At 39.1% G+C, this 25,182-nt stretch overlaps 2 protein-coding genes across 2 annotated transcripts in view; both read right to left on the bottom strand.

The window, feature by feature from the left end:
- Mbtps2 (membrane bound transcription factor peptidase, site 2) overlaps window positions 1–25,182 on the bottom strand; it is a 52,161-nt gene that overhangs the window by 17,036 nt on the left and 9,943 nt on the right. The window contains 2 exon segments of the mRNA XM_052170592.1: window positions 9,404–9,531; window positions 12,999–13,102. Of these exon segments, the coding sequence (XP_052026552.1) occupies window positions 9,404–9,531; window positions 12,999–13,102 (232 nt within the window).
- Yy2 (YY2 transcription factor) lies at window positions 1,404–9,502 on the bottom strand. The gene is made up of 2 exons (XM_052170594.1): window positions 9,404–9,502; window positions 1,404–4,041 (listed from the first exon to the last, which is right to left on the bottom strand). The coding sequence occupies exon 2, from the start codon at window positions 3,991–3,993 to the stop codon at window positions 2,875–2,877; it is 1,119 nt and encodes a 372-aa protein (XP_052026554.1). The 5' UTR covers window positions 3,994–4,041; window positions 9,404–9,502; the 3' UTR covers window positions 1,404–2,874.

The following is a 25,182-nucleotide window of genomic DNA, read 5'->3' as shown; positions in this document are numbered from 1 at the left end:
TTCCAGAGGGTTATTTTTATCAACTATTTCATCTATGCAGTGTTTTAGTAGCTCCAGAAACATCTATAAAAAGGGGGAGATCCTACCTTATCATATTTTTTAAGTGTAAAGTAGTTTTTTATGTGATAAAATCTTTTTTCTTTTGGTACAAAGAGAGTAGAGTGGGATACTGAACCAGGGAAGGTTATGACTATCACGGGGGGAGAAGGTCAATGTAACAGTATATAGAAGGGGGCTAATTTTCATGCATTTCTGTCAGAAGTATTTTAAACTACTTTTAGTCTCATGTTTTTAGGAGAATGTGTCTCTCAGAAGAGATGTGCCATATTGTGTGCCTTCTGAACATCTCTAATCGTGGCTCTCTGGCTGTCCAGTTTTCCTGACAATTCTGATAATATGCTGTGGAAAGTGGAAAATGTGAACATGGTACATGCGATGTAAAACTGTAAATCAGTTGAAGCAAAGATTATGACAATGCTGTGGTAGGCTCTCTTAAGGAAAACTTGCCACCATGTTTGAATCTGGCATCTATCTCACTGGAATAATTATTTAAAAAGAAACACAATACTGGGCTCTAGTCAGCCTGGACTACATTGTCAATTTCAACCCAGCTTAAGCTACAGAGTAAGAACTTGTCTAAAAACAGAACAATCAAAACCAATGAAAACCTCTAATTCATGCATTAAAATTTCCTTTGGACAAACACTGCCCCTTCCTGCCCTGTTGCTAATAACAGAAACAGGCATGGACAAGTGAATAAAAGTGGAGTCACACAATAGCACTGGTTTCTTGACCTTACAGATGACCTTTCCAGTGGTTTTCCAGGCTTGCAGTTGGTGCTGTTACTCCTCTAAATTCTGAATTTGCTAATGATGAATAAGTGTGGACATGTGTGAAGCAGATACATTTCATTCATCTAAACAATCTCATGCTGGGCAGTGGTGGTGCACGCCTGTAATCCCAGCACTTGGGGAGGCAGAGGCAGGCAGATTTCTGAGTTGGAGGCCAGCCTAGTCTACAGAGTGAGTTCCAGGACAGCCAGGGCTACACAGAGAAACCCTGTCACAGGAGTGGGGGGGGGGGACACGACAAATCCAAAAAACAAAAAAACCCCAATCTCATATATTAATGATTTGTTTTTAAGTACATTTTTAAAATACTTACCACTTATGCTTTCTTCAGAGCACAGTTTTTTTAATAGCTGGACAATGGACAGTTTAGCTAGATAATTCGTTGTCACAGGTGACTGTCTTGTGCATTACCAGATGTTAGCATTCCTGGCTGTTACTGAACTGATGCCAGCAGCAGTTTCCCTTTGCCTTATTTTTAACCTACCATATTCACACAAGCAAGCTATTTTTAATTCTTCAAACAGTTTTATTTTTGCTTTTTCTATAACATTAAAGTATACACCAAATATGCAATCAATTTGAAGACAAGATGTTATGCAATCAACACTAATCTTAATTGATCAAAGAAATTACACTCAACATCAGCACTCTAAATAATATTTGGGGATGGGATAAAGTGACTAAAAGATGTTTAAACTGGCTAATAAAATTATGTCATCTAACATTCTATACTGAATAATACAAATAAACTTGTGCAAAATGTCTTGGTATCAAAGAACACTGCCAAACTTAAGACAGCAAACAAACCTATAAAGTTTCTGTATCAGAATAATATGAATGCATAAAACTGTCGATTCTTAAAAGACTTTTACAAACATCAACTCCACAGAAATCAGATATACAATTACTAAACACATTCCTAAAAGTATAAGCACGAGCATTTAGCACACACAATTTTAAAGCACAGTAAGTAAACTTCATATTTATGAGAATGCAAAAGTCCCATTTTCACATAGTTGTATAAAAAAATGTAACTTGACATGAATTTCATGAATTATTCTCCTGTCAAAACCAAATTTCACAGAAAAAACATTGCAAAATAAGACATCTTAACAAAAATATGGGGTTCATGAATTAAGTCTCCTGTTGAAACCAAACTTCAAAAAACACCACTACAGAGCAAAACAGGACATATTAGCAACATTATGTTTTGAGGCTCAAATGTTAAAATTAACTTTACAATAAAATGAAGTTTATTGAAAGCAAGTTTCATAAAAACACCATTGTTGAATAATAATATGGGTCATTTTAGCATATGAAGTTCGTGAAATTGTCTCTTGTTGAAACCAAACTTCAAAAAAAACACTGTTGCAGAAGATAGGATACCTGAGCAATATGAGGTTTGTGATTTAGTCCCCTGTTGAAACCAAACTTCACAAAAAAATCATCTCACAGAATAACGTAGAACATCTTAGCAACAGTGGGGTTTTAGTCTCCTGTTGAAATCAAACTTGTCAAAAAACTTCAGTGCAAAATAGCACAGACCATTTGAATTAGTCCGTTGAAAGCAAGTTTCATAAAAATACCACTGTAGAATAAAACAAGTCATCTTGGGATATCTAGTTCTTGAAATAGTCTCTTGTTAAAACCAAGTTTCATAAAATTACCATTGCAGAATATAAGATATCTTAGGAATGGTTCACAGTTTTGTCTCTTGTTAACCAAATATCTCAACACTCCAGCATAAAAACAAAGGCCATCATTAGCAACAATAGGAGGTTTGTGAATTAGTCTCCTGTTGAAACCAAACTTTGCAAAATACTACTGCAGTATAAAATAGAGCATCTTATCAATATAAAACTTAACTTTTGCTTTATCAAAACATAAACTTCAGATATGTATAAAATTCATTTGCAATAACTTTCCTAGAAACTATTCAAACTAGGGGCATATTTAGTCTCAGGCACATTACTATAAAATACTTCCCAGTCTTCAAAAGGATCTTCTCATTTCTTTCTAATGGTCACTTGTTCTTAACATGTGTTAAGATATGCGATTTCAGGTTTGTCGACTGAGCGAACTTCTTGTTGCAGGCATCAAATGGGCACACGAAGGGTTTGTCTCCAGTGTGGATTCGCACGTGTGTGCGCAAATTGAAATCTAGGGAAAAGCGTCTCCCACAGCCTTCAAAGGTACACTGGTAGGGCTTCTCTCCAGTGTGAACCAGCTGATGCCGTTTCAGCTTCGAACTCTCAACAAAAGCTTTGCCACATTCTGCACAGACATGCACTCTAGGCCCATGGATGTGCAAGTGCTTTCTCATAGCAGAATTATCTTTGAACATCTTCCCGCAGCCTTTATGAGAGCATGCTATAGGTCTTGGAAAGTCTCCTTTTGGCTTTCTGGGTCTCATGCTAGTAAATTCTGCCAGTTGTTTGGGATCAGAAAGATCAATGCCAGGTATTCCTTCAGGAGGAAATTTCTTCCCTGTCATATACTCAGAATAATCGGGGGTTGACTCACCAGCCTGTGCTTCAGCCACGGGATCTTCTTTTTCATTATCTTCCCACATGGTGAAGGGAAATTCTCCATCAAGACCATCGATTTGTATCTGCTTCTGCTCCCACTGTTTGTCACCCAGGTCAGGGTCCAAGCCTTCTTCTGCACCAGCCTCGATAATGGTCGTCAAACCACAGAGATTCCCTCCAAGGGGGCTGAGCTCATCTTGACCACTCTCTGCCGCCATTAAGCCAGAAAAAGAGGCAGTGGTCGGCTGGAGATAGTCGTCTTCATGAATTGGCAAAACCATCTGGCTTTCAAATTCAGCACCAAGTAGTAGGTTGTCTGGGTCTTGGTAGTCCACCACCTCCTCTCGTGTCTGCACGAAAATCATTTCCTGATCATGATCTCCATTACTCAGGTTGCTGCCCGCAAGTGGCTGCAGAGCAATAAAAGGAGAGTGGTAGTGGCCACCATGCGCCCAATCGACACCTACATCTCCATACACTTCGATGGTTTGGCTTACGTTGGTTTCCAAAGAAACCGCCTCGATATCATTGAGTGGCTGCAGCTCCACAAAATCAGCGGGAATCTCTGCGTTTTCTGTGGTGAGACACATAATTTTCTCTGTCTCTGAGGCCATGGCGGAGACTCCCGTACCGGTCCTGGGTAGCAAGCAGGTGGGAGAGAGCTGTGGAGTAGAAAAAAAATCAGGGAAGAAAAGCACGCGCCTGCGTGCTAAATAAAACAAAACAAGAAAAACCCCCAAACTACAAAACTACAACAAAAACCAAACAAACCCGAGAGCTTGAGGAAAAGCGCGCGCCTCAGGGAAAAAAGCCGCCGTCGTCCTCGTCTGAGGTACTAAGGAGTTTCCGGAGGAACTTATAGGTGTTTCCGGAGGACAAGACGCATGCGTCGAACGCGTCACTGGATACGTCACTGTTCACGCCACTGGATACGTCACTAAACTGTGACAGACCATCAAGAAAGCTTCTTTTGCGCATTCCTACTTGATTGCTCCTACTTGTCTGTGCAACTTCCTGCAGGAGTTGCAGAACCTTCCCTGGGTTTCCTTCTGTCCTCCAGTCTAGTTACTGACAGAATATAAATTTCCCATCTAGGTTCCTTACTGAACTTTTCTATATTTCATTTCAATTGATTCCTTTTTTTTTTTTAACCTATGCCGGGCTTATGTCAGATCTAGGAAAAAAGAAAGTCTATACCTTTAAATTTTTTTACTTTGTATCTCAATATTACACAAATATCCTACTGCTGAGCTACATACGTTCAGCTCAATTATAATTATTCATTTCCCTTTATTTAACTACAAGACATACTTAATATATATGCCAACAGTTAATATCAGTAATATCTTGTTTTGTCCTTTTATATATTTAATAAATTAATACATGAAACACTCAACTACTCCCTTTATTAAGTGTGGTTTTTATAATATTAATATGTTAATTTTTAGTCTTAGCATGTTAGATAAGAAAAATTTCTCAATAGTAAACTTTCATTTTAGAAACTTTACAATATTATATTAAATCATTCTTATATTGAAATATACCATATTTTATGCTTTACTACAATATATATAATATATAACATAATACATAATATATTATATATTATATAAATGTGTTCATATAATGTAATTATAATATATGATATATAATATGTAATATATTATGTAATAAAATATAAATATATAAATTATATAGTTCATATATCATATTTAAATATATATTATACATGTTATATAATATATAATTCTGATATATGTTATACATTATATATAATATCGTATCTATTATATATATTTATATGCATTATAAATACATATTATATATACATCTGTGCCGTATTTTCTGAATAAAACAAAACTTAACTTCTGCTAAGTATTAGAGGGCATACATATGTCTACATTCTCAATTCTGAAGGTGGAGGCAGGATGAGCCTGAACATAGTGAGACCATATGGCAAAGAAGAAAACCACAAAAACCTAAACCTTCGACAAAAATCCATCTATGAAAAATAATGAACAAAAAGTTTAGTGGCTTTTTGTATATATCTGAAAAGTTTATGCTAAAATTACTTTTCCTTTTTGACTTTATTTCTAATAAAATGTGTATGTATATGGAATAGAAATTGTGTAAAAACAACTGAGAATACTCTCTGAGTACTATGCATGTAGTAAACTTAAATTATGATAGTTCTTTGACAAGTCAATGTTATAAAATATATCCTAATACAACAATGTATATCAACATATTTGCCTCAATATAAACATTACCAGACAATAGTTATTGTATAAATAAAACATGGTTCACAATGTATTATAACTGCATTGTACTATAATATCAAAGGTAAAGGGCTACTACAATGACATTCAGCAATTATTTAATGTTTAAAACGCTTTATATGATGGGTACATTTATGGCATACATTATCAGACTTTCTAATCCTTTTTTAAGAAAACAATTTATTCAGGATTTTGAATTATTCTACCTATAAAACTTTTAGAGAAATTCTTTATCAACTTTTATAATTTTTCCCCTTTGATTTAATAGCCTGATTAGTTAATTTCAGCTATTTTTCCTTTTTTTTTTTTTTTTTTTTTTTTTTGGTTTTTTGGTTTTTTGGTTTTTTGAGACAGGGTTTCTCTGTATAACCCTGGCTGTCCTGGAACTCACTCTGTAGACCAGGCTGGCCTCAAACTCAGAAATCTGCCCGCCTCTGCCTCCCAGAGTGCTGGGATTACAGGCATGCGCCACCACCGCCCGGCTTATTTTCCCATTCTTATATTCAGTTTTCTAAAAACATTTTGCATAGATGAACAAAAACCACTAAAAACTGATAAAATTTTCTGTATATCAGATATTATTCACCAATGTGAATACAGATTTTGTCAATAGCTACAATTTCCTGCTTATCAGATATTAGTCACCAATCTAAATAATAAGTCCTATCAATAGCCGGGCGGTAGTGGCGCATGCCTTTAATCCCAGCACTCAGGAGGCAGAGGTAGGTGGATTTCTGAGTTCGAGGCCAGCCTGGTCTACAGAGTGAGTTCCAGGACAACCAAGGCTATACAGAGAAACCCTGTCTTGAAAAAAGAAACCAAAAAAACAAAACCCCAAAAAATGTTTCTTCCTGTTGCTTAATTTTTTCCCCAAATAATTCTTAGATTTATCACCCTGGTTCTATAATTTCTCATATTTTGATTCTATATTTATTAATTACCCTATTATTTCTTTTAAAAAAGATTTATTTTGAGTGTTTGATTTATTTTCCCTGTATATATATGTATATGCACCTGTGGTAGGTTTAGAAGTCAAAAAAAAAAAAAAAAGAGTTCATCAGATCCCCTGGACCTAGAGCTACAGATGCTTGTAACCCGCCATGGGAGTGCAGGTCTTTTGTGAGAGCAACAAGTGCTTTTGACATTTAACCTTTCAACCAAAAATAGCTGTTTCTTCCTGTTGCTTAATTTTTTCCAAAATAACTCTTAGATTTATCAATTTTATACTAATTTTCCTACTATTACTTAGAGTTGAGATCTGTAAGTATATGAATTTCTTCGTTAATTTCATGGGCATTTTAAAATAAATTATCTCCCTGTGTTCATAACATACAGTATGACTTACCTATTTTTATAAAACCAATTATAAGATTCCATGATCTTACTTATTTTAATACCATGTTACAAGATGAATACATTTTTGTTTGTTTGTTTCTTTTTGGTTTTTTCGAGACAGGGTTTCTCTATATAGCCCTGGCTGTCCTGAAACTCACTTTGTAGACCACACTGGCCTCGAACTCAGAAATCTGCCTGCCTCTGCCTCCCAGAATGCTGGGATTACAGGCGTGCGCCACCACTGCCCAGCTCTTGGTTTGTTTTTGTTTGTATTTTCTTTTTTCTTTTTGATTATTTTTTGAGACAGGGTTTCTCTGTATAGCTCTAGCTGTCCGGGAACTCAACTTTGTAGAACAGGTGAGCCTCGAACTCAGAAATCCACCCGCCTCTGTTTCCTAAATGCTGGGATTACAAGCATGCACCACCACTGTGTGGCTGATGAATACATTATATTTATAAATCTCTTTGTACTTTTTCTATTTCATTTAGTGATTTGGTATTTCATAGAATAAGAATCATATTATTAGTTTTCGTGGTAGATTACATTCCTTATTATTAGCAGACAGTATTTTTATTTTCTAATATTATAGTAATTTTTTGATAGATTAAAGATCATAAATGGGGTATTTTCTTTTTTTGTTTTTTTTTTGTTTTTTTTTTTTGTTGTTGTTTTTTTGAAACAGGGTTTCTCTGTGTAGCCCTGGCTATCCTGGAACTCACTCTGTAGACCACGCTGGCCTCGAACCCAGAAATCTGCCTGCCTCTGCCTCCCAGAGTGCTGGGATTACAGGCGTCTTCCACCACCGCCTGGCCAATGGGGGTATTTTTTTTTTAATTTATTGATATATTTATTTACATTTCAAATGATTTCCCCTTTTCTGGACCCCCACTCCCCGAAAGTCCCATCAGTCCCCTTCCCTCCCCCCGTTTTCCCACCCAACCCTTCCCACTTCCCTGTTCTGATTTTGTTCTATACTGCTTCACTGAGTCTTTCCAGAACAAGGGGCCACTCCGATGGGGGTATTTTTAAAATCTAAAATAAGGGCTTTTTAAAGGGATCAAATCCAGGGTCTCATAGATATTACATAAGCAACCTATAGTGAACTATATCTCAACCTGACATTTTAACAGTAGGGTTGATCTCATTTGTGTTTGGGGTAATTTATAATAATATAAGAAAAATGTATTTTGGTTTTTTTTAAGCTGGCTTATATTATCACTTGATATAAGGTCTTTTGTTTCTTTTGTCTGCTTCATGCTTTCATTCAATATAATCACTTGAAATGTTTAAATGTATTTTTCAGATCATTTACTGTATACTATGACACTCAAACCACAATTTCTGACTTATCGCAAGTATAGCATCTTATTTACTTGATAAGAAAGTAAGAGAATCTTGAATGCAGACTTACGGCTTTTTACTTTACCCATTGCCATTTTTTTAAAACAACAATTTTTTTTGAGTCATTTATATTTGTGAGTGTTTTGCCTACATAGCTTGTGGAGGTCAGTATACTGATTGAATCCCCTGGGCTGTAAACTACTATGTGGGTACTGAGAACCAAATTTAGCCCCTCTTCAAGGGTATCAAGAGCTCTTAACTGCTGAGCTTTCTCTAGTTCCTAAAGTAAATTTTATTACATTCTATTTATTTTGTGCATGCATACATCATGGCATAACCACAGCACTCAGAGGACAACTTGTAGATCTCGGCTTTCTCCCTCCTGCCACGTAGGACCTAGAAATTGAACTGAGGTCATTAGGCTTGGCAGCAAATGTCTTTACTCACTGAAACATGTTGCTGGCCCCACCTCAATTCCTTTTTTTATTTCATGTTAGTTATCTTATACAACAGTCTCCTGCCCAAAAATTCTATTTCCATACTTGCTTAGCCTTAGTTATTCCAATTAAGGATTGAGGCAGACTTGTCTTGTGTTCCTTTAGCTGAGATGGATCTGTTTTTCCCACAATTTCTCCCCTCCATAATTGCATATCTCCAGCTGAATCTTTCTGTCTGATTGAACTCTGACAGTGCTAAAGTTCAGCATCAATCCTTGCACACCATCTTTTCTTCATTCTTGAATTATGATTTATCATGTGACTGGCTTCTCATGTTCTCTCTTGACTTTGGCACATTTCTTTGTATATTTCAGCTAAGTTGATATTCTTCATAATTGTTTCAGGTTTTGATCATGGCTTTGCTTCAGTAAATATAAAGTGTTCCCTCCCGCTTTTAATTTAAATTTTTAGTAATTTATATTGTTTTTTTAAAGTTGCTTTTGAGATGCTATAATAAGCTGAACTTATTATCCAAATGTTATTTTTCATGAGACTACTTTCAATAAAACCACAGAAAACCAAAATTCAAATAATAGGTAAACATTTAAAAATAATTAAGTCTGTTTATTACCTGCACAAAATATCCTTAGCTGCTGGACTGGTGATATAAGTTGTAAATGGGTGGTGAACAGATCAACAAATGCTCCAGGATAAATAATGAAGAGAAAAATTCCAAAGCCATTAAATCGAACTTGTTCCCTAAGAAAACATGTAAAAAAATCATATTAAGAAAAAGGAATTTACTAATATTATTGCATTTGTCAAGTTAATAATGATGCAATCTTAAAATTCACCATAATTCAAATCTTTAAAAGTAATCTTCCTGGAGAGATATAATATATAGAATAAAAACTAATAATCATAACTTAAAAATAGTGTAATACAGATTTGGCCTAGGTACTAGAAAATTCAGGAATACACTTAAATTGCTAAGAACTTTAGGATTTTTCTATCGTTGAATATATAATTAAAATTTTATATACAGAGAGTAATAGCTAATAATACTATGAGAAATCAATGATAGAAAGTTACAGCATACTAGTACCTATTTTCAGGTGACAAAGGGGGATATATAACTCAAGCATATTATTCAAACACGTTCATTTGCCTTAGTTATTATAAATAAGTTTCAAGATTTATGTAAGTATATTTCTGTCCAGCAAATACTAAGTACATTTAAAAAGAGTTAATGGGGGCTGGTGACACAGTTCAGCCATTAAGAGCACCTACTGCTCTACCAGAGGTCATGAGTTCAAATCCCAGCAACCACATGGTGGCTCACAACCATCCGTAATAGAAAGAAATAAAGAACCTATGGGCCAGAGTGAGCAGGGCCAAGCTGGAACAAGAGGGAGAAAGGGGAGGAGGTGGGGAATAAATAAATAAATCTTAAAAAAATAAAAAGAGTTAACGGTAAGAGAGTCTTTAAAAGGAATAGTTTTCTACCACTTCATTTCTATAAATACATATTATAGATTTAATAGTTTCCTAGAATCAAACAGATACTATAAAGAAAGCACCTTAATAGTAAATAATATAAAACAACTATATAATTCACTCTTTGTTGGTCAGGATATTTGTTAAAAAACATTAATAGCTCATAGTGGCAGATGGTGCTGTGCAGTCTGCTAGTGCAGAAAAGTGATCAGTGGTCTTACTCAGCTATAAATCTTATGATTTATAACATGAACCAGTCTGCTAAGACTGTTATGTGGAGAACTACATTTCTGATTGGATTTAGGTGTGCTCTAGAGGAGGCAACTCGTGCTTGCTAAACCTGGACAAAACCCTATAGATGGGGAAGTGTAGTATACATAAGAACGGACACCATAAGCTCATAAATTTGAGTGCTTAGTCACCAGGGAGTGGAACTCTTTAAAAGGTTTGGAAGGACTAGGGGGTGTTGGAATAGGTGTGTCGATTAGCTGGAGGAAGTATGCCACTGGGGACAGGCATAAAGGTTTCAAAAACCCATGCCAGGCCCAGTCTCTTCTCTCTGCCCGCCTACCTGCTGATCAGTATATAAAGTTCTCAGCTACTGTTCCAGTGCCATGCATGTTGCCATATTCCATGCCATGATGATAATGGACTAAACCTCTGAAACGGTAAGCAAGCCCCGATTAAGCTAAATAGATATAGAATTAACTATCTTTATATCCATAGATTAGTGATGCGTTCATTCATTATTAGAGCAGCTTGCTATTCTTTTTTCTTTTTCTTTCTTTCTTTTTTCTTTTTTTTTTTTTGCAGTGGATGGCACTTAATACAGAGATTCACAACTGGTCAAGGTGCAGACAATAAGTAACTGTGGACAGTTCAGCCATATATGGGGCATCTATATCACACACCCATTTCCTTGAGGCTCAGAGAAATGTGGAGGAGGAGGCAAAGAGATTTTAAGAGCCAGTTTGGGAAGGACTGCATCAAAACACTGTCTTCCAGATGTAACTTGGTTGGTACACTCATGAACTCACAACAGCTATGGCTGCCTGCAGAAAGCCATAAGATCAAACCAGTCGACAGTATATTATGAATCAGGGAGAAGTGCTTGAGGTGTTTCCCCTAGCTGAGAAGTTACTGGCAGTTGATAACTTTCTGGGAGATTGTCAGTGCTCCAGTGGATGGCACTACAACCATGTAGATAACTGGCAGCATTAACTTGACTGAGAGGTTTACTAAGTGGTGTGGGGAGAACTTGGGAGGGAGATATGGGGGACCTGAGAGGAGTTGGAGGCAAGAAATGGAGGATAGATATGATCAAAATACATTATATATATGTGTGTGGAATTTTCAAAGAATAAATAGAAAGTATTAAAAAGTTATCCAACTGTTTTACAAACATATTGTAAAATATGAAACTATTAATAATAATGTTTGGAGATACAAAACCCTAATGGTTACAAGGCTAAACATGTAAAAGCAAAACCTTTTTTGATTTATAAAAGGTAACTGGGGTTGATGAGATTGCTCAGTTAATAAAGATGCTTCCTAGAATTGAACTTAGGATCTGACATCCTATGTGTGATTCTAAGAAGTCACTTGGTAGGAGAGAAATGTTTTCCTGAAAATTGTTGTTCTTTAACCTCCACACATGTGGCACATGTATTCATCCTCCTACATGCACATACACATGCCACATTTTTTTAAAGGTTAACTGCCTCTTTAAACCAGTAGTGTACACATCAAATATGCTATGTTATGATGAATGTCTCTTTGCTGTAGCTAAATTTGTTCATAAATGACTGGAAAACAATAATGATTAATCTTCTCCTCCAGAACAGTGATTTGCCTTCTCCCTGGTACATGCACACAAAAAAGATGAAACATTCCTGTCTGTATGTTTCTGATTATGGTAGACTTTGTTATGGGGTATCAGGGAATCAGGAATCACCTTGCCTTCTTCCCATCTTAGATATCACTGAACCCAGCACTTCCAGGTTTTTTGTTGTTGTTGTTCTACCCAACATAGGACATGAACAGAAGCAGGAAATTGTTTCAGTTGGATAAGGTAAAGCCATGTACAGTAGTACATGTTTTATCATCCTAATACTTGGAAGAATGAAGCCAGAAGACACTAAGTCTGATATTAGCCTGGGTTAGAGAAATCCTTCTTTCCTATTACTCACTCTCTGACAAAACATTTTGAGGCAATGGCAAAGGGTTGAATTCAGGAATGCTAGAGGATGGGGCAGTGGGTAAAGAAACTTTCTGTCAATCCTATGACCTGAGTTGGGTCTCTGGGACCCACATGGTGGAAGGAGAACAAACGACTCCCACAACTTATTCTCTGACTTCCATAAGTATGCCACACCATGTGTGTACATATGCATGCATGCACAAACATACACACATACATAATAGATAACTTTTAAAATAAAAAGGACTAGAGGAAAACCTTGAAGCATTTAGGTTATAATCATGCTGGTATAAAGCAAAGGACAGAAAGACATAGATCACAAATGATTACATCATTAGAAGGGCATATCAGCTATATATTAATTTTTTAAAAAGAGAAGCTTCCCCAAAGGAATAAATGGTGGGTATACATTGAATAATATCTACAGAAGAAAAAAAACTTATCAAATTTGCAGGATTTTAGGAAGAAGTCCTCTTAAATGAAAAGCTTGTTTGCATATAGTAGAAAAGAGAAAGTTAAGTCTAATTACCTAATAGCTGCTATACCGTGTCCAATTTCATGTACAACACCACTAATGAGGACTGCAGCGAAGAAGTAAGTCAGCTGATTGACAGGTAAATTTATACCAGGAACCTGTTTATGGACATAATACAGCAATGATTATCAGTGTGGGTACAGCAGAGTCCCATCTGCATACCAAGAGGCATGATCTTCACTGTCTTAAAGCTGAAACCTCAAAACTTAATATTTCATGATCTAAAAGTATTTTATGACCATTAATGATAAAATTTTACTTCTACCATAATTAAAGAAAAAACAATGCCTTGTTTTGTTTTAACCTATGCATTTTCTGTAAATCAGACATACTATCAATTTAAAGGAAACAGGAAAAAAATATATTAAAAAAACTTGCATCTCTAGATTCCCAAGAACTTGGCCATGGGAAAGAACGAGGGTGCTGTGAGTGTCATAAAAAGCAGGGTGACACCAATGGTGGCAGTGGTGATCTATCCTTAATTTAACGGTTGGAGGCTCAGTTTTGGAACTCTTCTTAAAATCATTAGTCTTAGCTAGCAGTAGCACACCTTTAATTTCAGCACTCAGGTGGCAGAAGTAGGCATATCTCCAAGTTTGAGGTCAGTCCGGGTCTAAGAAGTGAGTTCTAGGACAGCGAGGAACACAGACCCTGTCTTGTACAAAAGTTGGTAGTCCTATCTCTAAACTGTTTATTACAAGATTTCAAAAGCTCATGCTGAGTCGTAAAGCAAATCAGTGAAGCTCTCTTTAATACTCACAACTTAGAAGAGGTAATAAAACGTAATAAAAGCTGTTACAACAAAATGCCTGGTCAGTGTTGGCACACCATGCCCTTCATTCCTCTTACTCTATTAATTTATCTCTTAGAAAAATAGAAGCAAAGATGCACACATTAATGCAATATAGATTCATGGACATATGAAGAAGTAGGAGTTGTTTTACAATCGTGTATTCTAAAAACATTGTGCATATAGATATCAGTGCATACATAAGGAAAAAATTCTATTATCCAGGCTGACCAGTAAAATTTTTGATAGCCAAGAGAGCCCTATAATAAGGTAAATCATTTCTTAGGATGAGAACCTGAACATATGTGTCTTAGTTAGAATTTACTGCTGTGAACACACACATGACCAAGGCAACTGTTATAAGGACATCATTTAATTGGGGCTGGCTTACAGGTTCAGAGATTCAGTCAGGTATCATCAAGGCAGGAACATGGCAGAATCCAGGCAGGCATGGTACAGGAGGAGCTGAGAGTTCTACAGCTTCATCTGAAGGCCTCTATAAGACTGACTTCCTGTCCATCCCATATACAGTTACAAAATTTAGACACTATTATCGATGCCCACAATTACTTGCTGACTGGAACCGGATATAGCTGTCACCTAGGAGGCTCTGCTAGTGCATGAGAAATACAGAGGGGGCCACTCTCAGCAAGCCAGTGAACTGAGCACAGGGTTCACAATGGTGGAGCTAGAAAAAGGACCCAAGGAGCTGAAGGGGTTTGCAGAGCCATAGGAGGAACAACAATATGAGCCACCCAGTACCCCCAGAGCTCCCAGGGACAAAAACATCAACCAAAGAGTACACATGGCTCCAGACACATAGGCAGCAGAGGATGGCCTTGTTGGACTTCAAAGGGAGGAGAGGCCCCTCCCTGGTCCTGGAAAGGCTTGATGCATCAGTGTAGGGCAATACCAGGACAGGGAAGCGGGAGGGGGTTGATTGGGTAACAGGGGGAGGAAAGATGGCTTATGGGACTTTCGGGGTGGGGGGACCAGGAAAGGGGAAATCATTTGAAATGTAAATAAAGAATATATCTAATAAAAAATAAATATATAATTTAGCTAAAAAAAGACTGAGTTCCTGGAAGCTAAGACTAGGATATAAAGCCACACCCACAGCAACACACCTACTCCAACAAGGCCACACCTACTCCAACACTGCCATACTTTCTATTAGTGCCTCTCCCAGGGCAGAGCATATACAAACCATCACATTCCACTCCCCGGCCCCTATCGGCTTGTCCAAACATAAGAGTCAATGGGGGCCACACCTAGCCAACTTCAAAAGTCCCCATAGTAGCTAATAGTCTCAGCAGTGTTAAAAGTCCAAAGTTCAAGGTCTCTTCTGAGAGTCATCCAAATTCACTTAATTGTAATCCCCAAAGCAAGACAGGAAACCAGCTGGGCAAACTCCAAACTCTGCATCTCCATGGCTAAGGGTAAAGCAGTCTTCAGATATCAGCAACAAACTTCTTTCCCCTGGGCTGGTTCCACTCCCTGTTAGCAGCTTTCTTCAGCAGACAGCCCACTGCTCTGGCATCTCAAACAACTTGGGGTCTCCAAGGCAACTTCAGTGTTTCTTGTTTCAATGTCTGGAATCCACACATGCTCTTCTGGGCTCCTCCAAAGGGCTGGTGTCCCTTTTCCTGCTCTGCCCTCTGTAGCACTCTAAGTTCTGGGTGATCCACTGCTACTGCTGTTCTTGGTGATTACATCCCTTGGTACTGGCATCTCCACGACACTGGGGTCTTCTGCTGCAGCTAAGTTTCACCAATAGCCTCTCACAGGCTCTCTTCATAGTGCCAAGCCTCAACTCCTTTGCATGACCCTTTCAGTCCTGGGCTGTCAACTGCAATTGAGGCTACACCTTCACCAATGGCCTTCCATGGCCTCTCACACAATGCCAAGCCTCAGCTGCAGTTCATGTCACTTTCATGCGTTCAAAACCTACAGTACCTCCTTGGTGATTCTTACATATTACCAAGTATAGCTGCAGCACAAGGTACAACCTTGGCTATCTCTGGAACACAGCTCCTTTCACCTCAATCTATGTAGAAGATTTCACCTCAGTGATGCTAGTCTCTTCTTAATTACCACTAATTTCTTAGCTCCAGCTAACCAGTATCAATTGTCCCAGGATTCCTTCTATTTTTCACTCTAAAGCCAGAGCCACATGGCTGAAGCTGCTGAGTTCTGCTGCCTGCAGGAGCTGGAACACAGCCCCCTTGTTCTATTACATTATTACCAGCTTTCTGTTTTCCAACTCCCTCACTGCCTAAGCCAGGCTGCCCAGGATCTTGCTCTGTAGATTGACCTTGAACTCAGTGATCGGCATGCGTATCTCCAAGCCAGGATCTAAATTTCTAGTATCTTGCCTCAAAGTCCCACTTCCTTAATCTGTTATCTGCTAGAACACAGGATTCAGCTCCATTCTACTTCCTAGTGCCCCTTTAATACTCAAACCATATATTTTGTATTTTTCCTTTTTCAGCTTGCTCCTTTTCATTAAAATGTTCTTCATAAGGATGAGCTTTAGTAGCCACACAACAGACTTTACACCAGGCTGTTTTGAGACTTCCTTTGTCAATGCAATTAATATACATCCGTTTATCTTAGCCTCAGATAGACTCTTCAGACAAGGGCAGAAAGCAGCCACATTCTTCCCCAAAATACCACAAAAACAGTCTCTATGCCACATACTGATATTCTTCCACACTGAACCCCGTTGGGGCCAGGTCTGCAGGGTTCAAATCAATCTCAGCCACAAAGTCTTTCAGATTCCTACTAGGATAGCCCATTAAGCCCCACATAAAGCATTCCATTGTTTTCCAAATACGAAGTCCCCAAATCCACATTCTTTCAGACAAAAGCATGGTCTGGCCTATCACAGTCTAGTCCCAGGTACCAAGTTCTGTCTTAGGGTTTTACAGCTGTGAACAGACCCATGACCAAGGCAACTCTTATAAGAACAACATTTAATCAGGGTTGGCTTACACATTCAGAGATTCAGTCCATTATCATCACCGCTGACGGCAGGAGCATGGCAGCATCTAGGCAGGCATGGTGCATGTGGAGTTTAGAGTTCTACATCTTCATCTGTAGTCCTCTAGGAGGATACTGGCTTCCAGGCAGCTAGGACTAGGGTCTTAAAGCCCATGCCCACAGTGACACACCTACTCCAACAAGACCACACCTCATAACAGTGCCACCCCCTGGCCTAAAGCATTACAATATGGAACACCCATTTCTCTCAGTATAAGACTTGACACCCAAAAGAAATCTCTGAAGAAAATCCTTTCCTTCATTTATGAATTATCACTTGAATGCTAACTAAAAATGCCTAAAACAGGAAAATTGGGGTTTGGGGAGATGGCTCAGTGGTTAAAAGAAATATATGCTCTTGTAGGGGAGTTAGGTTAAATTCCCAGCACCCACATTGCAGCTCACAACTCTAACTCCAGGTCCAGTGGATGTGACATACTGTTCTAGCCTCCATGAACATGAAATCCACACACATGGACATACATACTAAAACATTCATACACACAAAATACAATAATAAATCTTTAAAAACAATAGGAAAACTTAAATAGAGGCCTCTAATCCTGATCACTTTGCAAACAGAAAACAGAACTATTTCCAATGCATTCTTCTAGTCTTTCTTATACACCTACTTTCAAAACTTACAAACAGGATTTTAAAACTTGCATATTTACCTATGAGTATTTTTCTACTTTTAGGTTTATTTTTTTCTTGTCCTTTTTTTTTTGGAGACAAAGTCCCACAGCAGAGGGCTGGGATTACATGTTTGCACTATACCATACCTAACTCAACATGCTTTTTTTAAAAAAAAATTTTAAAAAAAGTAGAGAGAGAGCTGCAGAGATGGCTAAAGCAGTTAAGAGTAATTGTTCTTGTAGATGATCCAGCACCCATATTTTGGCTGACAACAATCCATAATCCTAGTTCCAGGAAATGTAACAGGCATGTATGGGGTATACACATATGCCTAACATTCATACACTTAACACAAATAAAAAAATAAATGTTTAGATTTTATGTGTATGAGTGTTTTGTTTGCATATATGTATACGCACTACATATGTGCCAGGTCCCCATAAAATCAGAAGTGGCCACCAGGTACCCTAGAACTGGAATTGTGGATGGTCATGAGTCACCAACTAGGTTCTGAGAACTGAACTTGGTCCTCTTTTTTTCATTATTTTATTTTTTTATTAATCATTCCATTTGCTTACATCTCAAATGATATCCCAGTTAACTTCCCAGTTACCCCTCCACAACCCCCCCCCACCATCTCACATCCACCTTCTTCTCCCTTCTCTTTGCCACTATGAGGGTGTTCCCTACCCACCCACCCTCTCCCACCCCACTGATCCAGCATCCCTCTATGTTGGGGCATCAAACCTTGGTATCAGACAAGGCCACTCTGCTACATATGCATCTGGAGCCATGGATCCCTCCCTGTACACTCCTTGGTTGGTGGTTTAGTCCCTGGGAGTGCTGGGTGGTCCAGCCAGCTGATATTGTTCTTCCTATGGGGTTGTAACCCCCCCTCCACTCCTCCAGTCCTTCCACTACTCCTCCCACTGGGGTCCCTGAGCTACCTCAGTCTGATGGTTGGCTCCAAGAATCCACATCTGTATTTGTCAGTTGCTGACTAAACCTCCAAGCAACAGCCACAGAATCTGGTTCCCTTTATGGCAACAAATGCTCTTACCCTCTCAGCCACTTCTCCAACCATACCTTATTTTTAGAAATAGGATCTCGGGGACTGGAGAGATGGCTCAGCGGTTAGGAGCACTAACTGCTCTTCCAAAGGTCCTGAGTTCAATCCCCAGCAACCACATGGTGGCTCATAACCATCTGTAATGAGATCTGACGCCTTCTTCTGGTGTGTCTAAAACAGCTATAGTGTACTCATATATAATAAATAAATTAATTTAAAAAAAAGAAAGAGGATCTCTCTCTAGGACTTAAAGTTCAATGATTAGGCTAGGCTGTCTAGACAGAAAGCCCTAAAACTTCTCCTGCTTCTACTTTCTTGCATTAGGCTTAGGAGTATGCACCATCAGGCCTGTTTTTTGGTTTTTGCTCTTTTTTTTTAAAGATTTATTTATTATATCTTTATAATAGAAGACTGTAGCTGCCTTCAGACACACCAGAAGAGGGCATCAGATCTCTTTATGGATGGTTGTGAGCCACCATGTGGGTGCTAGGATTTGAACTCATGACCTTTGGAAGAGCAGTTGGTGCTCTTACCCACTGAGCCATCTCTCCAGCCAAGGATGGATTTTGTTTTTTTTTAACCAGCACTTCAATATAGTTTTTAATAGGTAGGTCATTATATTTTGTGGAATAAGTTGTTGATCATTTAACTATTTTACAAGGTTTTTCTTTTTGGATTATTAAATTCCTGTGTGAACTTTTGTAAGTATATATGTACACACAAGCAGAGGCCAAAGGAGGATGGGATGTCTTCGTCTATTGCTCTCCACCTTACTTAATTGTTGTGTGAATGGATGTGGGTATGGGGACGGTGTGTGTGCCCCTGGAGTGTGAAGTTACTCCACAGGCCAGGAACGGTGGTGCACAATTTAATCCCAGTACCTGAGAGGCGGAGGCAGGTAGATTGCTTAGTCTGAGACCAGCCTAGTCTACTATTCGAGTATTGATAGCCACCAGTTGTGAGACTCTCCAAACAAAACCAAATTTTAAAAAGACACTTGTACATATAAGTCCAAATATTCGAGAGGATAAATTCCTAGGTAAGCAGTTATTATTGGAGGTCCAGCTCTGTTGTTTACTAGCTAAATAATCTTGAGGAAGTTGAAATATTTATCTCTTCAATACTTTAACATCCTCATCTTAGAATAGAAATAATCATCTTTACATAAAATGTAATTTTGAGGACAAAATAAGTTAATTTTTGTCCAATGCTTACCATTATGCCCTAGAGGAGGTAATAATGTCCCTAGAAGATTTTGATACTGTCTTAGTTAGGGTTTCTATTGCTGTGACGAAACACAATGACCAAAAACAAAGCTGGGGAGGAAAGAATTTATCTGGCTTTCCCATCAAAGGAAGTCAGAACAGGAACGCAAACAATGGCAGGATCCTGGAGGCAGGGGTGCTGCTTACTAGCTTGCTTCCCCTGGCTTGTTCAGCCTCCTTTCTTATAGAACCCAGCACAACAAGCCCAGAGATGGCTCCACCCACAAAGAGCTGGGCCCTCCCCTATCAATCGCTAATTCAGAAAATGCCTTACAACTGGATCTCCTGGAGGCATTTTCTCAACTGAGGCTCCTTCCTCTCTAATGACTCCAGTTTAAGTACACACGTGTACACACACACACACACACAGCTCGACTGACCCCTTGTTATCATGACACACAAACCCCAAACCCATCACTATTAAACCACAAGTTTTCTTTTCTTATTCATCCCCATGATCTCACATTAAAATCATAACTTTATAAAAGTCTCAGTCTTTACAAAACCAAACATTAAAATTTCAGTCCCTTTAAAATATCCAATCTCTCTAAAAATCTGAAATCTCTTTTAAAAATCCAAAGTCTTTCTGCTGTGGGCTCCTGTAAAAGTCAAAATTAAACTAAATACTTTCTTACTTCAAGAGGAAAGAACCAAAGCACAGTCATAATCAAGTCAAAGCAAAACAAAACCCCAAATGCATAAACAGCAGTGTCCAACGTTGGATCGACTCATGATCTTCTGGGAGTCTCCAAGGACTTGGGTCACTACCTCTGCTCTACCCGCTGCAGCACATACAGCTTGTCTTCTGGGCTCTGGCTAGCTCCACCCCACTACTGTTGTTCTTGGTGGTCATCTCATGGTATTGACATCTCCAAAACTGTCGGGGTCCTCTGCTGCAACTGGGCTGCACCTTCATGAATAGTCTCTTATAGGCTCTCTTCATGGTGCCACGACTCAAATTCTCTGTATGACCCCTCCAAGCCTGGGCCTTCAACTGCCATGGAAGCTGCACCTCCACCAATGGCTTCTCACAGCTCGAAGCCTCAGCTGTTCTCCATGACCCTTTCATGCCTTCAAAACCAGTTCCACCTGGGTGACTCTTACACTATACCAGGTTCAACTGCCAGTCCAAGGCACAAGCTTGACCACCTCTAGAACACAGCTTCTATGTGCTGAATCTCCCAGAGGATTTCACCACAACAATGCTGGTCTCTTAATCAATGCCAAATTCTCAGCTCCAGATGACCAGTAATTAGTATCCCAGCTAAGCAAAGGTTTCACCCTAGTAGTGCTGGTATCTTGTTAACCACAGCTGATTCTTCAGCCCCAGCTAACAAGAACCATAGAATTTTAAATCAAAATAGCAAACAGCCCACAATAATACCCCACAATCCTGGCACCTTTGTCTTAGTAAGGGTTTCTATTGCTACAACGAAGCGCCATGACCAAAAGCAAGTTGAGGAAGGAAGGGATTTTTTTGGCTTACAATTCCAGATCACTGCTCATCATTGAAGGAATCATGACAGGAACTCAAGTAAGGTAGGAACCTGGAGGCATGAGCTAATGCAGAGGCCATGGAGGGGGGCTGCTTACTGGCTTGCTCCCCTGACTTGCTCAGTCTGCTTTCCCATAGAACCCAGGATGGGCTGTGACTACCGCCAATATCATTAGTTGAGACAATGACTTATAGCTAGATCTCATGGACGCATTTTCTCAATTGAGGTTCCCTCCATTCAGATAACTCTAGCTTGTGTCAAGTTGACATAAGACTAGCCAGCACAAACACATAAATCTTATCAAACTGCTCTCTTAAAAACAGATAGCTATAATTTTAGGCAAACTCATTTTATTCAAATCTGCAATCTGAGTAGTCTATTTGTGACTTTTTCCGATGTATTGACATATTTGTTATTTTATTTGAAAAAGGCTGACGTGTAACTTGGTTGGGAGATTAGCCTGATGTTAAATTTACAGTGATCCTCCTGCCTCTGCTTCCTGAGTACTGGGATTATAGACATGCACTACCATGCTCAGCTGCATTTCTCTTTCTTACTAATCTATTAATTATAATTCAAACACTAATATTGGTCCTACATAATACATGTGAGAAATGTATCCTCCAGTTTATTTGCCATATTATCTTACTTTGCTTTTCTTTTTGATATTAAAATATCTTAGGGGTATCAAGTCTATGAATATTCAGCATTTCCTAAAACATCAAGACTGAATGTAAATGTGAATCATGGACCCTAGATGATGATGGTCCATTAGCTTAGTTTTACCAACAGTGACAAGTGGACCAATTTAGTTGGGGTAGCTGTGTTTTATGGGAAGTACATAGGAAATCTCTGTATTTCCTCTCAATACTACTACAAACTTAAACCTGCTCTAAAAATAACATATTCAAAATGCAAAATAAGAACAAAGATATACTGTTTACTGTTACATAAAAACATTCTATAGGTCCGATGTCAGTTTTATGTCTTCCTCATTCCATGCTCATGTAAATTAACAACCTACATTTTCTTTTTCTTTCAAGAACTTTTGCAAACTAAAGCTGTCTCAATCAAACTCTACATTTGGACTCCACAGGAGATGAGTTTAGCTTTTTAAGCCTCACAATCAAAGAGAGATTCACAGAATGTGGCTCAGTTATTTTCTACATTCCAATGATTCTGAGTGTCTGTTCTCTGATTATGAAACTCATTTTCATAATCAACATTTTAAATGTCTGTGCGGTATCTTGTTATCTGACTTCTCTTTATTCAGACCTTACTGAGCTACTTTTTTTCTTCCACAAATATCACTGTCCCATTTCTTCTTTCCCATACTGGTTAAAATATCTGTTCAGTGTAGTTTTTTTTTTTTGATGCCTCTTTAAATGTATTCCCCTAAGATTAGCTCTCATTTTGGTGTGCCAGGGTGGGGGGGGGGGATACCCAGGAGAGCCTCCATTATCTCAGAGGTAAAGGGGAGGGGGAGAGGGGTAGGGACTGGTGGGGGAGGGGGGAGCAGAGGGGCTGGGAGCAAGGACAGTCAGTGATCAGGATGTAAAGTGTATTTAAAAAAGACTAGCTCTTATACATGCTATCTAGTTTACAAAACAACCTGTACCAAAGCACAGTTTGCTTTTATTTCAAATAACTCACATAATTTTATGCAACCAGTTCTTTGTTCTTTCTCTACATTGTTTTCTGGATACACAATAAAGAAGAAAAAAATGTAAAAGTCTGAGTTTGTGACTGATTATAGCCACAGATGGCAGGGCTTATTGGCTGGCAACAGTACAAGATGACCATCTGTCTCTGACATGATTGCAAAGTATTAGCTGTACCAGAACACTGAATGCAGAACACTCTTTCAACCACACACAGTGCCAGGGTTGTGAGAATTAATATGGAATAAGGCTGCAGGAAATTAAGAGAGTAAACCAGAATTATGTTCCTTAAGCTCTGAGGGTTTATATCAAACACAAGAGCCAAGGCATTCTTAAAATTATACTCAAATATTTATGGGTAGACTATGGGGCTTCTGGCCTTTTAACAGTTCCAAGGCACAGGTCACCTAGCATTTTTATGAATAGTGACTAAACTAAAAAGTAAAGAGAAGAATAATTTGTTTTTGTGACAATTTGCAGTTAGAACTTGAGTAGGCAGACAGGCTAATGATCAGATTTTCACGAAATGGGCTTCCTTCCCTCTTATCTTCTTTCTTGAAAACTAACTACTTATAGAACCAAGAGTCATCCTTTAACTGTCCCTGCGCCCTGCAGCTTCACATTAAATTAATCACTGAGAATCATAATGGAAAATCATTCGCCTCATTCTCTTTTTCCCACTTTGAAAACTGAGAATCTCATCTGGACAGATAATACAATCTGAGTCATGGCACCATATGATGTGTTTATAAAAAGATTAAGAGAGAGGGGTGGTTATGTTCTGTCACCAGGTAACTGTGAGTGGAGCATACCTGGCTGTTGCCAGGTAACTGTGGGGTGGAGTTTAGACAGAATGCTGAAGGATACCGTGTTTTGATCAGATCCTCCCTCCTTTCTCTACCTTTCAACACCTCCTTTATCCCACTACCATTTTTCCCTCCCCAGTCCATCTACTCTTTTGTTAACCCATGGAATCCTCTTACTGCTGCCACTATGTGCATGGGCATAGATAATCTTCTTCGTGGGTAGCCTCTCAGGAGCCTCCATTCTCTGCCACAAATTTAGTTTAGATCCTTCTTACTTCTAACATGCATCATTGCATCTGTACTCTTAAATGATTTCCCCATCTTTGACCTAACTTTGGCCTATTTTGCATAGAATTCTAATCCATAGGTAAAACTTTCCAGAAAGGCTTAGATACTACCAATATCTTCCATCTCCTACTTGTCATTGTAGGTACCCGGGGCCTGCAAAGCTTGTGACACCATACAAGCAATGTATAGGTCTGTTGCCAAGGCAACGGCTGCCGTTTACCCAGAATTCCATAGCCCACCTTTACCTGTAATTACGTCACCCCCCTACCCCCACACCCCCCCCCACACACACACACCCGTATATAACGGGGCAGAGCTCTTTTCCTTTCTCTCTCTTTTCTCTTCTCCCCTTCCTTCCCGCCCACTAACCCTTCCCTATCTTAAATAAAGCCCCACGTGGAACTATCTGGTCTAGCGTGTCTCATTGCGGCTCACAGTTCCACCGCAGCCCGCGGTGCGGTGCCCGTGGTGCGCACGTGTAGGCATGGTGAGCAGCGAGCAGCCGCAACGCAGTGGGCAGACAGGACCTTTGAGCGAGCGCAGAAACCAACAGTCATACTGTTCTCTTATAATAATATGCCTACCTGTGGGGCAGAGGACTGTGAGTGGGCCTGGTCCTCAGTTGAGCTAAGGCTAGAAGCCATGGAGACCCTGAAGGGATGGTAGAAGCTTTGCCTGCTCCTGGGCACCAGGCCCCTGTCACTAGCCACAGCCCCCAATAAATTTGTGGCCATCAGTCATGTAAGGGCAAAGCCCCAAGCCCCCCAGCAGGTAGGAAAGGACAAGACCAGTGGTCACAAAGACAGAGATCAACATTCTAATGAGCTACCTAGAGGCCTGGAAGGCTTAGCCAATAAGCTTTCCTTCCCAGACATTCCTCCCAGCAAAAGGTATTTAATCTCAGGCCTGCCCAGAGAAGTGGGGTATGGTTTCACACATCCACTCTTTGCTCTTTGCCATGACAATGCCTTAAAACCATGGACTGCCTCTTTTCATTGGGATCCACCGTGGGGGGCCATGGAGCAGGCCTTCCCAACCTCCCCTCCCAGCAGGAATTCCCCCTCCCCTCCCCAAGACCAGGTCCAGCCTAGGGGCCCAGATTCCCTTCTCAGCTCTTCTGTGATT

Source organism: Apodemus sylvaticus, chromosome X (genome assembly GCF_947179515.1).
Source record: "Apodemus sylvaticus chromosome X, mApoSyl1.1, whole genome shotgun sequence".
Classification (NCBI taxonomy): domain Eukaryota; kingdom Metazoa; phylum Chordata; class Mammalia; order Rodentia; family Muridae; genus Apodemus; species Apodemus sylvaticus.
Note: the sequence above shows the minus strand (reverse complement) of the source record. Positions and strands in the feature narration are given on the sequence as shown.

Bases quoted from the DNA above. Each gene is read 5' to 3' on its own strand.
- Yy2 (XM_052170594.1), bottom strand. From the start codon at position 3,993: ATGGCCTCAGAGACAGAGAAAATTATGTGTCTCACCACAGAAAACGCA.